This window comes from Canis lupus, chromosome 36, assembly GCF_011100685.1.
Source record: "Canis lupus familiaris isolate Mischka breed German Shepherd chromosome 36, alternate assembly UU_Cfam_GSD_1.0, whole genome shotgun sequence".
NCBI classification, from domain to species: Eukaryota; Metazoa; Chordata; class Mammalia; order Carnivora; family Canidae; genus Canis; species Canis lupus.
Window position 1 is genome coordinate 10,596,768 of NC_049257.1, and position 18,375 is coordinate 10,615,142.

General features: G+C 33.4%; 1 protein-coding gene across 6 annotated transcripts in view; it reads right to left on the reverse strand.

Annotated features, from left to right (window-relative positions):
• Positions 1-2,185: 2,185 nt before the first annotated feature.
• Positions 2,186-18,375, reverse strand: part of SCN3A (sodium voltage-gated channel alpha subunit 3) — a 104,767-nt gene continuing 88,577 nt past the window's right edge. For all 6 annotated transcript variants that reach the window (XM_038584693.1, XM_038584692.1, XM_038584695.1 and 3 more), the window contains 8 exons: positions 17,948-18,121; positions 13,058-13,180; positions 10,518-10,790; positions 9,583-9,636; positions 8,623-8,760; positions 7,392-7,496; positions 5,545-5,815; positions 2,186-5,029 (listed from right to left, as the gene is read on the reverse strand). In XM_038584693.1, the coding sequence (XP_038440621.1) occupies positions 3,834-5,029; positions 5,545-5,815; positions 7,392-7,496; positions 8,623-8,760; positions 9,583-9,636; positions 10,518-10,790; positions 13,058-13,180; positions 17,948-18,121 (2,334 nt within the window). In that variant the 3' untranslated portion in view covers positions 2,186-3,833. The remainder of the gene's footprint in view (positions 5,030-5,544; positions 5,816-7,391; positions 7,497-8,622; positions 8,761-9,582; positions 9,637-10,517; positions 10,791-13,057; positions 13,181-17,947; positions 18,122-18,375) is intronic.

Below are 18,375 nucleotides of genomic sequence, written 5' to 3' on the forward strand. Positions count from 1 at the left end.
TTTTTATTTTATATATTTTAAAGATTTTTTTTTTATTTATTCATGAAAGAGTGAGGCAGAGACACAGGCAGAGGGAGAAGCAGGCTCCATGCAGGGAACTCGATGTGGGACTCGATCCCTGGACCAGGATCACGCCCTAAGCCAAAGGCAGATGCTCAACCACTGAGCCACCCAACCACCCTGAGTAATGTTTTAAAAGGCTTGACAGGTCATATATTTTTCCTTAAGTGTTACCCATATAAAGAAGATTACTCCCTTTGAATAGACAATATGACTTTGAACATAGAATTTTAGAATTTAAGAGACAAAAGTGTCATTCAAAAAAGGAGGAATCTGAGGGGCCAGAATTTGATTTGCCTGAATTACATTGCTAATTTGATACCAGAACTGATACTGAAAGACAGGTGTTAGAACTCTTGGTCCAGTCTTTTTTGGTGTTTCTCATTAATGCAAAAATGGTCAGCAAGAACTTTCTTTATGATTACTATGTAATGGTTTGAAATGCACAAGAATGATTTTTATGTTATTTTATTGTATTCTAGTTATTTGAAAATTAGTAAACACTTAAATTTATATAGCTATTATCTTTTGGCTATAATATTTAAAAACTGGAATACCCATTTTTTTCTCCATATAAATGTTCTTCCCTTACTAAAGGACAGCCATTAATATCACTTATTGGTGAGTTTAAGTTTCCTTAATTTCATAGTATTGTTATTTCTGTATCTAAGTTGATTATTTCTAGCATATTTTATTTTTAAAATTTTTTCTAGTTTGTTATTTTAAACAATTCTGTGATGAAGTTCAATAATAGAAGGATTTTTCTTATGGAATTAGTCATTTAAAATATATATTAGGTTATATTAACAGCTCTATATTCTGAACAGTATTTTCAGAATATCCATTAGCTTGATAGGTATATTTTTAAAAGTTTTTTTTTTTTTCAGCTGAAGGCTCTCATGACTATTTTAGAAGATGATCATGTAGCTGCAGTGCATATCAATTAATAGAATAGTTGGCTAACATGATATGATGGGTTGCATAGAAAGGGTAAGGGTTTTGCAAAGTAATACTTCACTTCTCTGTGGTGTTGGCGAGATCTGAAAATTGACTTTAGCAGAAAGAAGCCAGTGAATTCCACTGAAGTCAGCTTATATCATTTACATTGAGGAAATTATGAATTGCATATTTAGATTCACTTCATCTTCAAAAAAATATGCCTTATAATTGGAATTTTCCATTGAGAATAAACATTTGGTTTTGACAAGACATAAATCCAAGGGCCCTAAAAAAAAGTTAATGTAAATTCTCAATCACAACCATCATTAATACTTTATATGTAAATAGGAATTCATAAAATGAATTTAAATAACAAAGTATGTAGCCTTTGTTAGCTACCAAGAAATTTGGAGATGGTTATCAATAACACGGAGAGGAGCTGAGATGAAAATGGTTACAGCCAAGGGAAGTAATTGGTATTGACAACCATTGTCAATGGCTACTATTACTGTTACTGAAACTGCAAATTGGAACATGTGGATGTGATTCTTTGCACACAGAAAAGTTCACAACTGCTTTTTGATAGCTTTTATTCCATAGTACTGTGTGGTGGATCATGTATTACGTTACTGTAAAATCCCTGTGAACTTTTATGTATACAAATATCAGATCAATTACAGATTTCATTAATTATGAATATTTTAAACATTAATAAAAAACAGAGGCCAAGAAATTAAATATAATAAAAATTGAAATATTTATTCTTTTGGCTCAATAATGACGTAGCTCACCATTCTTTTTAGTAATAGCAATTCCCTGCATGCAGTTCATTTAGTACACTACAAGTAAATAGTTTTGTAAAAGGTTAACATTAAACTTTTGGTTTGTGCAAAAAAAACAAAAATTTATATCATGTTAGGTAATTGCACAACTTTGCCACTTTGTTCATGGCTAAAAAGGAGAGAGCCCATGTTATTTCTCTAATAGCTCTAGTATAGCAAGAATTAAAAAAATAAGACTAGTCTGCATAAGCAAATACTACAAAAGTTTGAGTAAAAAAAAATTTCCATGAATAATGGGTAATATTGAGGCAACCATAGTAAAAAATGATCTAGGTTTGAATTTTTGACCAATGTATCTCTATTGGAATGGTAGAAAATATATTATAACAAAGAAATCCACAAAACCCATTGTCTAACTTTTATTTTAGGAAATTATCCATTGAAAAGTCTTATGGATTCAAAAGTTTGGAGTTGTGATTAAAAATAAAAAGCAAAAGCATAAAGTAAAATAAATTGCCATGTCATCAACCTGAAAATAATTTTCTTATGTACAAAGTGCAACAAATAAAATTGATCATATTTTTACATTATTTATATTTAAACAAGTTTTGGACATATTTTTAGCAAAATATGATAGTATAGGTTTTGACAATAGGCAGTATGCAGTGTGTTTCTTTGAAATATAGAGAGACACCATATGACACTCAAGTTGAATTAAAATTCAGAAGTAAAGGTACTTTTAAATAACTGCAAGCTATTCTGCTTGACATACTGGATAGAGCTGTATGTCTTCCAACTCTACCAACATGTGACATCTTCTAACCAAGGCTTGTGAAGAATGGGTTGAGTAAAAGAGCAGCATAGGCAATATTAACATGCATTAGTGATAGTCTTCAAACTATGTTTAATGAATGGTACAGGATACATCCCTGTTGGAAGCTCGCAAAAGACACATACACTGTGGTACATATTTGATTTAATAGATGTTTATCAGAATATATATATATATATATATATATGATTATATATATACGTGTGTATATATGTGTGTGTGTGTGTGTGTGTGTATATATATATATATATATATATATATTCCTGCCCAAACATGCACCACAGGATAAAATAACTATTTACATAACAGGGGGTGTTGAATTGACATAAAATGTCAGCTTTGCTGAGAGTAGAAGATGGCAAAGCAATACTGCAGCTGAAAGTGGGACAACTATTCTAAAGTGACACTATAGATATACTTTTTCTAGATTTTTTTTCATTTTGTTTTTGGAAAGCATTTAACCAAATTAAATATAGAGCTCTGGAACTTAGAATAAAATTTGCACTTGCTGAAACAATATTTGCATAAAAATAATCCTTTAAAAATTAGAGGAGACTTTACAGGCACATAACTGTTCAGATATAAACAAATGTAACAGACTAAAACACTTTCAAAATTAAAGCTGTCTAGAAAATGGAAGTACCTGAAATTATTGACATTAGAATATTTTTTTCTGGTTTTGAGCAAGAATTTTATCTCTCAAAACACTTTTGCTGATCATTTGAGAGACTTGTGGAGTAGGAACACAGGGCTCATATACTTTTCTCTCAACTTAAATGGCATTTACAAAAATAGTGACATAGTATTATGAATAAACTATGAATTAGGGAGCAAGGAAATCCACTAGAACAAATTTTGTAAAAATATGGCAGATATGGAAGTTAAAAATAGAGTGGATGCAAGTACTGTACTAAAGGTGTTTGGTGTAGTTACAATGATCACTTTGCACAATTATCCCTACAGTCTAGATAGCCATTTAGTTTCTCTTCAGCAGTGTCAGCTGGTAATGAAAACAGCAACCTCTTGTCAATCTTGTTGATACCCTGACTCACAGAGTTGTAGTGATGGAGAGGTCACTGTCTTGTTATAGGCACTGACCATGAGTATTTGTTAAAACAGTCAGTTTGGCATAGACCTCTTCTGGGAGTCCAGTTGACACATAGACTTTACCATCATAGGCTGTAAACAATTGATCACAAAGATAATTCTTTGTTTCTTTTTTACTTTTGATTTTCCCTGACCTCTTTCCCTTTGCTTTCTTTTTCTGGTTTGTCTTTCTCAAACTTCTCTTTGTCTGGCTTTGTTACACTGTCATAGGAAGGAGGAGATGTGGTAGAGGAACTTCCATCTGTTTTTTCTGGGGTGGAGTTTCCATTTAATTTGTCAATAATCATGTCTTCTTTGATAGGTAAGTCAATCCTTCCTTTAATTGCCTCTTTGTTATATTCACTTGATACCTTTTTTAACCTTTGTCTTAAAAGATAACATCTGAAATTACGCTGAATGATAGCAGCAGATACCTCCTCTTGTTTGCGTTTCAGAGTGGTAGTGATGGGTTCATAGGAGACTTTGGAGGGGTTCGAAGCCATGAACCGGTCTTCCATCTGTATTCTAAGGGCATCCATCTCTCCACTCTCACCCAAAACACGCTTTGTAAAGGCAAATAAAATGTCGAGGCAGTGGATCCGGTCCCCACTGACCATGGGCAGGTCCATGGCAATGAGCTGGACTTTGTTTGGTTTCGCTATGAGAAGAGGAGGATCCAGGGCAGCTGCAAAATCAGAGAGCTTGGAGAACTCTATAAACTGGGTGGCATCAGGATCAAACTTCTCCCAGACTTCATAGAACATCTCAAAGTCATCCTCGCTCAGGGGCTCTGCACTCTCCTCAGTGGCAACACTGAAGTTCTCCAGGATGACAGCGATGTACATGTTCACCACAACCAGAAAGGAGATGATGATGTAACTGACAAAAAAGAAAATCCCAACAGATGGGTTCCCACAGTCTCCCTTAACTGAGCTTCCAGGGTGAATTGTGTCAGGATCACAGTCAGGTGGTGCACTGTTGAGAATAGGTGCTAGCAATCCGTCCCAGCCAGCCGAGGTGGTAATTTGGAACAAGCAGATCATGCTGTTGCCAAAGGTCTCAAAGTTGAACATGTCATCAATTCCAGCTTCCTTTTTAACATAGGCAAAGTTGGACATTCCAAAGATGGCATAGATGAACATGACCAGGAAGAGCAGGAGGCCGATGTTAAATAAGGCAGGGAGGGACATCATCAGAGCAAAGAGCAGTGTGCGGATCCCCTTCGCCCCTTTGATCAGACGCAAGATTCGACCGATCCTGGCAAGCCGGATCACTCGGAACAGGGTGGGGGACACAAAGTATTTTTCTATCAGCTCAGCCAGAAACATACCTGTGGAAAAAATACAGAAATCAACTAAACAGTGAATATCTTATGCCGACACGAATGCTTTATATTTGCAAGATTTAAGAAAACAGTAAGATTGTTATGATTATAAACTTTTACTAAATATTTGGGTCTATTCCCTAATACTAGCAATTAAAGATAACAGAGTTTTATTCAATGATTCTATAATGTTATAAACCAATATAGATTTTTAGAAAATCCAAAAATTAAATAACCTCAGAGTGTCATGGCAATTTAAGATTATATACACTCAGTTTCTATGAAGAGTTATCCCCACACATAAAATGTGCTGATTACTGACAAAGATTATTTCTGAAATCTCTAAATATATTCTCTTTTCAAATATTGACATTCTTCTGTTAGAGGAAAATGAACAGTAGTGGTAAACTTAAGAATTATACACATTAACATTCTCAGATCTAATTTCTGTGTTACACAGCTGTCAGGCCTGGGGGAGCTTTACCTACATTGGTACCTCTCTGTAATTAAACCATTCTTACCCACAATGGAGAGAATCACCACCACAAAATCAAAAATGTTCCAGCCTATGGTGAAGTAGTAGTATCTGAGAGAGATGAGCTTTAGCACAAATTCTCCAGTGAACAGGATAATGAATACAAGGTTGATCCGGGACAAAACCAGAGTCATATATTTGCTCTGGTCATCAGTTTCCACCATCATGGTGACCATGTTGAGGCAGATGAGGATCATGATACTGATATCAAAGACTTGTCTAGTTACAAAGTCAAAGACCATTCCTTGGAATTTGTTCTAGAAAGAGAGGTAAAAGAAGGTTAATACGCACATTTCATAAATAATGACTAAAATTTCAGATGAAGGCCTTCCATATATGGCCATGAGATATACACCCTTATCACATTACTACAAACAATTTTTTGTGCTCCATTTCTCTTCACATTAAAATACAAAAGGAAATGAAAAAAGTCATATGATAAGAACAAAACGTATTCAGTATATTTAAGTTCCATGGGAAGACAGAGCTCAGTAAGGCATAAATTGGTGGCAGTTAGCTGTCAATATGCATGGGCTTTGCTTGATTTAAAATAACTTGATAATTTTTACCAAAAAATTATGACAACTAATAATGGAAGATTTACAAAGTAGATTGATACAGAGTTTTAAATGGATGAATACCCTAATTCATTTATCAGTACTTCAGGAATTTTGGTTTATAACTTATTTCCATCTCTCTCTCCTTCAAAATAAGTCATTTTCTATTTTATTCTGTCTCTTTTAATTATGTTTGTGTGTTATTTATCTCTTTCTTCATCTGTTCTTTATCCATGCTTCAACAAAAATGAATGACATTTTTTCTTTGTCTTATTAGCAATCATCTCAGGAATCACGTACTTTTAAAGATTACTATACTCATGTGGTATTAGATATAATTCTATTAGGGAAATAAATCCTTAATAATTTAAAATAAAAACATAAAATTTCATAGCTTATTGAAAATCAGTTTCATGAATTGACAGAGTTTTCTTCTTTAAAATATAATATTTAAATAATCAGTAAAACAGGTTTATGTCCTTTTGTGTATCCTCCCCTACCTCCCCCCTTAATCACTCCTAACCTCAAATCCAAAACTCTTAAAAATATGGTAAAGTGGAAGTCATTTATAGGATTTATGAGAAAATCCAAGTTCTGGCAATTAACAAGCTTTATGACTTTAGGTAGGATATTTTACTTTTTTTTTGGGGGGGGGGGCTTCAGTTTCCTTATTCCTTACCCATCTAAGAAGATAGGTTAGTTAGAGTGCCGCTCTGTGAACATAATCCTTCGTTATGTCTTTTCGTATATTATGAAGCTCTACGGAGTATGCATTCTGAATAAGTCTTTCTTTTTTGTGTTGTTGGTGAAACAAACTATTTTGATGATACCCTTTTCCTTTCTAAGAATGTTAATATTTTCTAGTCGTCAAATGGAGAGAACAAATAGTGTAGAGGGAAATAATGGGGTGGGATGGGAGTTTTCCAGATTCCCATCTATTTAAATGGCAAGAGGGTGCTGTATAACATGATTGGGTACATTCCTGGCAGCAATAGGTGGCAGCAGGAATATGGAGTCTGCTATGGAAGCAGTTACTGGACACTCCAAATTGCACGTTTTCAATCGACAAACTGTAGAGAGCATCACCTCCTTTTTAATAACTTAATAATTCTTACCGAGTGTGGCAGTTGTGAACTGTGTTAAACAATATGAACTTTACAATTAGGGCATACTATATATTGGTGATATCACTCAGTATGTTTTCATCCAGAACACTACCAGTTTCATCATATGGAAATAAGGCTTTAGAATGTTAAAGAAGATGAGTAATTCTTACTGCTGGTCGAGGTATGGGCTTCTGAGGTTTCTTGGATCCAAGTTTCTTCATTGCATTGTAATATTTTTTCTGTTCTTCTGTCATAAAGATGTCCTGACCTCCAAAGTAAAGATACAGTATAAAACTGGTTACAATCTGAATGTGTTACAACAGCATTTGTACAAAAATATTTGAGTCTTTAGTCTTTTCTCAATTTTTAAATGGAAATTATCCTGTTTCATATGTTTTTTGCTATATATCCTGTTTCATATATACATATATACACACGTACATACATGTTTTTAATTTTCTCATTTATGTGAAATTCTGAATACTATTTAAACCTATAATCACATAAATGTCTGATTAGTACAGGATCCTAATTTCACTATATTATGTTTAGAAGGAGGCTCAGGGGTCTCAAATATATTTTTGTGAAAGAAAAAATGTTTTCTTAGTCCATTTCACTGTTGACAGTTTTCCTTCTTTATTCAGTAATTTTAAGTACTTCTGGTGTGCTAGAAAATGCAACTGGTATCAGAATTACATAGATATATGAGACACAATGTCTTGTTGCCACGTGGAGTAGGAAAATGAAAACAGGTGGAAAATGTATAGGATATATATATATATATATATATATATATATATATATATATATATATATTGCAGAGATCAAAATAAACCCTGAAAACTTAGAAACAGGCTTTATATAGGGGGATACCCTTAAGCTAGGTCTTAACCGATGAGGTGTGCTAGGCAAAGCATTCCGGGAAAAGAAAATACCCTATGTAAAGTCATGGAGCCACAAGAGTGTGGCTTGTTCAGAAAGGGTAGAAAATCCATGTAGCTATGTGTGTAAAATGTGGTAGTAGTAATGGTGGATATTGACTGAAGAGTAGGGAAGTAGATATAGAAATGTGATGTGGAAGAAAATGCAGCTAGAAACCTGAGTGGAAATAATTTCTGAAATTCTCTGTAAGCAAGGATGAAGCATTAGAGGAGGCCCACTGGATGCTTTGAAGCCATGGTCACATTTTTTTCACAAAGACAGGATAGCAGCTCAGCAGAGGATGAATCTAGAGAGGAGCCACCAGCTAGAGGCTGGAAACTCTGGATCTGAACTGACCAAATAGTGAACTGAAAAGAATATAAAAATGATCTAAGTCTGTCTTGAATCTGAATATCCTGATTATTTGGATGTACAACAGACAGAACTTCAGGGGAAATCTGAGAGCTGAGAAATACTTATCTTCTTTTTCTGTTGGTTGAAGTTATCTATGATTACACCAATGAATAGATTCAGAGTGAAGAATGACCCAAAGATGATAAAGATGACGAAGTATAAATACATATATAGATTTTCTTCATAAACAGGCTGAAGTTTTACCTAAATGGTATTGAAAATATTAAATAATATTTTAAAACATAATAAATACTTAAACTAAGTTAACATTTGGTGAGTGTTGTCACTTAATCTAGAGCAATTTTTGCCTTGTCGTGAGATACTGTTCTGCAAAAAATGTTCTTTTTTAAAACTAGTATGATCTAGGAGAATGAAAGTTTATAATTTTTATGATGGTTCTTGAATCTGTTTTTCCACTGTGACTTACCTGTATATTTCTTTAAATAACAGTGGTATAAACAAACATTTTGAACCTGTTAATAGTCTTAAGTTTTTTTGCAGCATTTTAAATTTGAGTCTGGAGATGTTGGTTCTTGAAGATATGGCTTTAATAATAGAATATCAACTTCTAAAGGAATGCAGCATAGACATATATTCTGAGGAACTTTTTCAATTCCTATTTTCAAATTTGAATTTCCCTGAAACTTGCTTTTTTCCTGTTTTTTTTTTTTTTTTTTTTTTTGGAAGGTGCTTCACAGACTCTGTTTATCATAACCTCCAGGGTTAGGGAGAAGCAAGTTACTTTCTCATGAGCAATGTTCCCAATCTTGAGTCTCATTTATGGACCAGTTTCATGTCTTCTGATCCATGCAGTTAGATATCCTTTCATATTAGATATATATGTCAGACATATATTAACCAAAATACCATATTTATTGAAATGCATTACCTTAAGAGGATCATTTCTATATGCAATTATAAATGTTCTCATTGCTATTATAAAAATCTGGGTCATTCACTTAAATTGTTAAAAATGTTCACTATGGAAAATCTAGTAACTATGAATAGTATTTGAGTGATACTTACATCTCGTGAGTCAACAGCTGCATACATAATATCCATCCAGCCTTTAAATGTGGCCTGTAAACAATATATATTTGAATTCTACATAAAAACCTAATCCAAGAATATGGCATTTTATCATATGAAAATCTGATAGTGTTACTACAAGTAAGTTTTTGTATGATATCATAAAATTCTCTATAAAGAGATTAAAATGAATTGAATGAAGAAATTGAATTGAAGTAAAATATGATTGTATTTAGAGTCTGGAATTCATTTCCTTTGTTCTCTCAGAAGATATTAATTACTTTCTATACAAAAATTGAACTAGAGGCTTGATTCATAAAATATCCATCTTGGTCTCAAATTCTTTTTATACCAAAATATAAGCTCTGTGATTCAAACCTATGGTGTGTTTAAACACAGCTCAACTGTTTTCATTAGTGAATTACTGATTAGTTAATATGTGGTCAATTAAGTAAAAATTATTAAACATTATACATTTTGAAATCTACCCCATAAGATTTACATTTCTACAAATAGCAGAACCAAACTCCTTAGATGTTGCAATAAATTTCCTGGCTAATAATATATATACATTTAATTCATCACTAAAACATGTACATTGTTACTTTAACATAAAATTGCTCCTTTGGCAATGATTGTCAAAGAAAACTAAAAACAGTAAAAGTGCAATTGCACTCGATAATATAGTAAGAAAACAAACAGGAAGCAGGAATATAAGACTATATTAAAACATACTAAAAGTTGAACACTGGGAAAATTTGTAATCAAATACTGCAAAACATCTTAAAGTCAATTAAGTTAATAGTATAGGTGTTATCATCAACTACTTTTGTTCCGTTAAATACTAATTATTCAAGCAAAGCACATCAGAGAAATGATCTTTTGTCAGACATTTTGAAAATGTTTCCAGAACTCATACAGTGGCAACTTACCACTTGAAGCAATGCAAGATAGCCAGCGCCAACATTATCAAAGTTTACTTTGACGTTTTTCCATCGAGCTTGCTTGCCAAGAGCCTGACAGTCGCTCAGATTGTTGACTTCACTAACTTCAAACATGTTACCCGTTGTCGTGTTAACACAGTGGTAGAACTTGCCAGCAAACAAATTCACACCCATGATGCTAAAGATCAACCAGAAGATGAGACAAACCAAGAGTACATTCATAATAGAGGGAATTGCTCCAACAAGAGCATTCACAACAACCTGGAAGAGAAAAGGAGAAGGCCACTTACAGATCGTTAAGATGAAAACCGTTCCTTTTATTTATTTAATACTAACATGGGTGTGAAAAGAGTTAAATAAAAATCTAGGTGGATAAGTTATTTCTTATGATGTGCTCTAGGACATATTTGGTAAGGGAAAACAAACAGTGACACAACTAAAGAGCTAACGGATTTAAGGAAAGCAAAATATGCCAAAGTGTGAAAAGAAATAAAAACCTGATATAGTAAGATGGAGTCAGAAAGTGTTTGTATGCTGGGGAGAAAAGAAAAAAAAAGATGTATTAAATACCAACAAGAAAAATTGTCATTCAGCAATACATTTTAACTTCGAAGTGTTAATGAATGATTGATGATTTGAAAACATGGTTAAACAAACCCTTCAAATAAAGTATTAATAATGCCTTAAATAAGCCTCCTCAGATCAAGTCAACATTTTATGACTATGAATAATAGTGTCTTTTTTTCTCTATTGGTAAATCCCAATTTTAAAAAGTATATTAAATGAGATGGAATTTATCTCTGGACATAAAAGTACCGAATATGTCCTCATTGTTATTCTGATCTCTCAAATACTCACTTTGGGGTAGGGTACATGTTACTTAAGGTAACATTTGGGGTATAGGTTACTTCATCTACCTGAGCTGACCTGTTTCATGAAGGAGAAATTAAGTTACCTATTCTCTCATTAAATTCAAAAGCTTAATAGGTATTTTGAAATCTCTATGGAGGTTGACAGTGTCTTTTCTTATCTACTTTAATCTGATTCATATTGGACTGTTTTGCTAGGCATTTATGTTAAACTATTGTTTTATTTTTAAAAAGTATAAATGTTGTTAGAAATCAACCTCAAGAATTTTTAAATTGACATCAAGGCCTGAAATCCAAAATTTCATATGCTATTTAAATTTTATTTCTTTTAGAAATTAAGTTATATATATTATACTTGCCATGTTTCTTTGCTCCTAAAATTTGGTAAAATGACGTCCACAAACTTTATCAAATAACCACGTGATATATTTCTTATTTTATAGGTGGAACATTATTTCAGCCATATAATTAAATTAAAAATGCCAAACAATGTTTTTTCAGATTAGAGTAAATTTATAAGCTTCTTATTTTGTTCATCTTCCTTCAAAAAGGAATTGTTAATACAAAACCATGCAAGTAGATGACGGCTTAAGTATTGTCAGTAATGGCAAAGATTGGCTTGAATAGAACTTGAAATTGTATTATAATTTTTATGAATTTTATCTTGTCTTGTGACTTTTTTTATCAAATAGCAATGAAATGAAATTAGAATGTAAAACCAAATATGTCTTTGCTTACAATGCTTCTGGAAAGTCTGTACAGTGGTTTCATTCTCCCTGAAACTCCCTGAGTGAATTTTGAAGTCAAGGCTGAAGTGTTTGTTTTTATTGCTCCAAACTTCTAACATAAAAGCATTATGGCCAGGGAGAAAGTCAATATCCATGTGCATTTGCATGCTGGAATAAACAAAGCTGGCCTTTGCTAAGTAGTATTTTGAGGGGTGTTACGAGTGGTTGTGTATCCAAATAAATGTGTACTTTATGTGTAGATGCATAAAATACACACTAAAGAATGGAGCTAGAGAGGAAAATGCACATGCTGTGAAAAGTGAACCTCATTCAGAATGCTCACTTAAAAGGGCAATCTTTAAAGCAAACCCCAGGGGTTGCCTGAAATGCCAGCTAATTGTTCTAACCCCCTATTTTGGTTGCTTAGGATGTATAGAGGCTTATCAGAGGCTACATTTTAGAGTTGTTTTCTTATACGATTATTTTTGTTACTGATATTAAGTGAAGAAATAAAGCACACAAAAACCTTTTACCTTTCATTCATTACCAGTGATTTTTGAGGAATCAAACTGCCTATTGGGAGGAAGAAAAACCCCTACTAGGATGAATGTCAGTAGTGAAAAATCATTTAGATATGTATAAGCAATGAAATGAAATAAATGGCAGTGTATGTTTTTTGGATATTGTGGAAACATCCTTGAACTCTCCTCAGAACACCTGGATTCTAGCCCTAGTTCTGCCACAATTTCTGAGGACCTGTTTAAATACACCTCAGTTTCAGGAGGCTAACCTTAGTGATAGGTCAGATTCCTTTTCTGAAATTCTGTAATTCCGTGAAATAAATGTCAGAAGAGTATGGTACCCTTCTGTAGCTAAATAATTAACCTACATTTAATTCTGATATGAATCATCAGAGAGCTTTTATTCTTACCCTCATGCCTTCAAACCGGGATAAAGCTCTTAGAGGTCTTAAAGCTCTTAACGTCCGCAGGGATTTAATGGCACCAAGTTCTGAGTAGCCAAGAGCATTGGCTACCAAGCTAACCAAAGAAACCTATAAAAAGGAAAGATATTAATAGTTCACCTAGAAATAAACTGTCGACTAAAGGCATAAGATGTAGTGTCTCTTCTTTAGTACCAACCAAATAAAATTCAGACATATCGTGGCGGCTTTCATCTTCCATGTAGGGGGTTCATCTTATGTTGCCAGCTTCATTTCATGTTATTGCTTTTCTTACCAATGGAAACAGAGTCTTGGCCAATTTTTATAAACATGTAAACCCTTCCCGTTAGTTATTTCACCCTGTGGAACCCCTTTCAACCTGTGCACATATCACTGAGGATTCAGGATTTGGTTCAAAAGCCAGATCCTCCATGGATCTGTGTTTAATATCATTGATTGGAAATCATGTTTCTCTCCTGAATTTATGTAGTATCTTAGTTATGTGTATTGGAAGCATTTACCATTTAATAGAATCAATTGGTTAGATATCTTCTTTTTCCCTTTCAGGTCACATAAACTTTTTATGAAACAGTCTTCTCTCTGTGTCCCTAATACTGTCTGGTTAAATATGCTTTAGTTAATATGTGTTGGATAAATAAATAATGGAATAATTTTACCTGAAAAAAATTTTGTCAGACCATGTTGTAGTAGTTTCATAGTAATGAAGAAATATTTATTCAGAGTTCTCAACTTATAATTCATAGTGATAATACATCTTCTGATATTTATACACATACTAAATTTTACTTAAATTTGTGAAAGGTTAAAGAAGACATGCCCTTTTTTGAGAGGAAAAGACTTTATTTGCCTAGATTTTCTTTCAACATAACATTTATTGAACATTTACTATGTGCAAGGTTCTAAGTGCTTTATGCATATAAATCTTAAGAAGTAGGTAATACTACTATTGCCTTCTCACTGGTGAGGGAGTTAAGCCCCTCACTCCTCTCTCCCCACTGCAAAAAAAGGGAATAAGAGATGGAGTTAGGTCTTGAACCCAAGTGACCTGACTCCAAAGCCATATCTTAACCTTTTGCATACAGTTTAAAAAAATTTGTTCCTCATCTGAACCATAAAAAACAAAATGGTTTGAGTGGCTATCTTATCAGTTCTTGTAAGAACTGTACAAAAGTAGTACTTTCCTTGATGCATATGGAGGAGTTAATTCTGTACTCCATCCACTGGATGGTTTAAAGGCATTGGGGCTTCATTTCTTGTAAAAAGAGCTTTTGAAAAATAGGTCTAAATGAATCTTTCCATGGTCTTGTGAGGTAGGATGGAAACGGATATGCCCAAGAACACATGGTTTAAAGGGTGACAAGGAAACCAAACTGAAGCTTTAAAGGCACATGGAGCCACTGCTCCCTCATTGTTAATTTAGCATACATCTCACAGAATCTAACAGAAAAATAAATGACTAGTGGCAGGATAATTTATTGAGCTATTCATTTCTGTCTAGTGTTTACTGCTACAGAAGACCAGAAAGATGGGAAAGGTTATTAGAGAATGTACAGGCTTCTATGTTCTGGGCTCCTTTGCTTTGGGAAGCATTAACAGCTTCTTTAGGCTCCTGGAACTCCTTTCAGAAGGCTTCCCTCATGCTCTTTAAGTCCTTTATTTGAGAACTGGGTATTTAAAGGGAAGTGGCTGCAGGTTCCTCACAACCTGAAGTAAGGATGCTTTTGCTTTGAAACGAAAAGAAAAGTAATAGCCAAAATCAGGACATTTGGGATTCAGGTAGCTGGGAGACACCACTTGCATATAACCACTCCACAGTGGGGTGACTCAGTTCCTAGAGATGTGGGGCATTAGTGAACTGAGCTTTTAATAGACCTCATTCCATTTTGTGTAGGACAAAAACATTTATTGAGTTAACTAATGCAAAAAGCTTCATATACCTTAAAGGGAATTTTGAAATAAATAATTTTAAAGACTTGTAATATACTTAAAATTTGAAGATAATGCCCTATACAGGTAGTGTGCTTTACAACTTAAAATGATTCTTTTTTACTATTATCTCTGCTTGAGAGTGGTCAAATGACTAGTCCAAGAAAAGGTAGCAAGGGGCAAGGCCCTAACTGGAGTATGTCTTCTGTTTTTAACTCCAGTGTGTTTTTCACCTCAGCAAACATGTCCCCAATCTTCAATATTATCTTCATTTTTTTTGTGCTAAACATAAAAGGCATTCTTGCTAATGTGTACAAAATATAACAAGTCCTTTGACAAAAACTGAATTTTTAATATAAATTTATATGAACCCAGATGCTTCACAATACAGCAAATATATGAAACTGTGTTCGACGTTTCAGGGGGTTGGTTTAGCTGCCATTCACACCTTTCTGCATCCCTATGGCAGCAAAACTGAGAAAGAGAAATAATGCAGGAGGGATTTGTTGGTTCTGAAGAAGACCCTAGGAGTTCTGTGATTGCTTAATGAACCACATAATATGAATGTTTCTCTTTAAAATGGCTAATGATAATTTTTTTGAGAGCAGAATGAGTAAAAACCTTATAATCACTTCCATGCATTCCAATGATACATTTCAACCCAAACACTTGCATAATTTTTGATGACAAAGCATTCTCCCACTACCATTATTATTATTATTATTATTATTATTATTATTATTATTATAACATTTTCTGGAAACAGAAATAAGAGCTAGGTGAATTTGAAAAGTAGAAGAATTCATTATTTGCAGATATATTATTGTTGATCTAGAAGAACAAGGGAATAAGGTAAAAAACTATATAAGAAATACTATAATTATTTTAAGTGCTAATATATGGTTTCACTTGTTTTTTATTTTTTTTTAAAGATTTTATTTATTCATGAGAGATAGAGAGAGAGAGGCAGAGAAACAGGCAGAGGGAGAAGCAGGCTCCATGCAGGGAGCCAGATGTGGGACTCCATCTCAAGACTCCAGGATCACACCCTGGGCTGAAGGCAGGTGCTAAACCTCTGAGCCACCCAGGGATCCAGGAATAAGCCCATTTAAGTCAACATAACTTGTCCCAAAGTAGAAGGCTTTAATTACTCCGTTTCAATCTACCAGTTGAGGCTTATTTAAAAGGGAAGTATTTTTTTTTTTGGCACATTCTTTGAAATTAAATGTATTCATTTAGACTTTATTCAGTAGATACTTAAGTATCTATATTAGGTGTCTCTAAGGATACAAGCATGATACAAAACCCCTGCTCTTTTTGCATCTTACTCATATTTTCTATATGGGCCAAATATATGGAAATTCCTGAAGTACAAGGTAGTATTTCAGTAAATGTAAAATTTTTAGTAAGTGTAAATATTTCAGTAAATTTCAGAATTCGCTGGAGAAGTTCTATCACATTTCTAAATGATCTTCGTGCATGAGAAAATCTTTCTGAACCATAGAGGATTCTTAAATGTATTTAGTGTTGCATCATTTCAGGGAGAAACTAAAGACTATAAATGCTAAATCCCAAAGCCAATCTGAAAATACAGTATTATATTTATAGCAGATAGTAAACCCCTGGAGTAAAGGAGAAGGGAATTGAGAATTAGGATTGGGACACTAAGCTCAGCTTTGTTACTTAGTTTTTTTTATCTTAAAAAAAATATTTAAACTGAGGCTTCAGTTTCCTAATGTCTAGAATAAGGCCTAGATATTCTTTGAAGCCCATTTCAGCTGCAGATTATAAGAATGTTAAACTTCCCTTTATGGATGGCTTTTCAGGATAACATTAAAATTCACCTCTGTTATCCATTAAAAGCCAACCATGGAAATTGGAAATCATTTCTGGTCTATTAAAGTGACTTGGTAGCAGATTTCTTATCAACTCAAAGGGTTAGACACATTTTGGTTATAGCACTATAAGTATGTATGTGTGTGAAAAAGGGGAGTAGAATTTAGATAGGCCCATACTTATCAAAATGTTAAAAATAATGAATGTAAACATACAGCAATTATTGATTCATATTGGCAAGTGTTAGAGCTAAAAATAAAGTGCTTTATTATTGCTAGGGAACAGCTCGAGATAGTGCTTAAAGTACCTTGTTTTGTTGGGAGGCTGTGAAGCCTTGTGCAGTGGAATATCACAGACTACAAAGAATCAGATGACTGTCATTTTCCCCACTGCTTCTTCATTGCTTGGAATAAGTAAATAGGCTACAAGTCAGACAGATCCTATAATTGGTAATGTTTTTATGACTACTCACCCCAGGGTAATCAGATTCAGAGCAGGGCTCCTACACCTAACTCTCTGCGTGGTAAATTTCTGAATAGGTTCTGGGATATCTAACTATTGATTGAAGGATGGAAATGTATTTTATTGTCCCTGTGGGTATGTGGCTGAGTGAATGCAGTAAATTTTTTTTTTGTTTTGTTTTTTTAACATTATTTAGTAACAGGTACTCTAGTAAGGAATTAAAATACAATCTCACAAGTCCTGACCCTATATCCCTTGATTTTACCTTCTGGAGTTATTTTTTAAAATATAACTGTGACTATAAGCTAAGTGCTTAGATCTGTCAACAGACTTTTAGCTTTTCCTTACCTTGAGGTCCTTAACTTTTAGAAAAATAACTGTCTGCTTGTGGCATAGAACACTCTGTGTTTTCTTTACACTGTCTACATTTTTAGTACCTCTTCTATCATTTCCTATGAAGCTTTCCTAATTTTTACATTTATTTTAGTTTTTTTTTTTCTTTTCACTGCAAAGTTGTGTTAGCATTAGTAAAACCAGGTTCTCAAAAGTCAAGGTTTTAATTATAGGAGTATATGAAATGTGAAACTTATCTCTTTTAAAAATAATTTCATAAAAATCACTCAGGATACTTACATCGACAATCAAGAAATCTAGCCAGCACCAGGCATTGGTGAAATATGTTTGAAATCCATAAGCTACCCATTTGAGGAGCATTTCCAGAATAAATATGTAAGTGAAGACCTTGTCAGCATATTCTAGCATGGTTTTGATAGTCTTTCGCTGTTCAATGTATATATCTTCAAAAGCCTGTGAATCAAGAATGCTTTTATTTTACTTGAATTGAATGACTTGTCTCCCCCAAATACTTGATAAAATTGCTTAGTGTAATATTGGATGCAAAGTAGTAATTTGAAATTACTACTAAATATTAGCTAATATCTGACAAACATTGAACAAAATCTGAAGACTAAAACTAACAGAAAATGTTGGCATGGGAAATGTCAACATCTTCTCTGATTTAGTATATTCTTTCTTTCTTGCCTCTCACCTCAACATCTCTA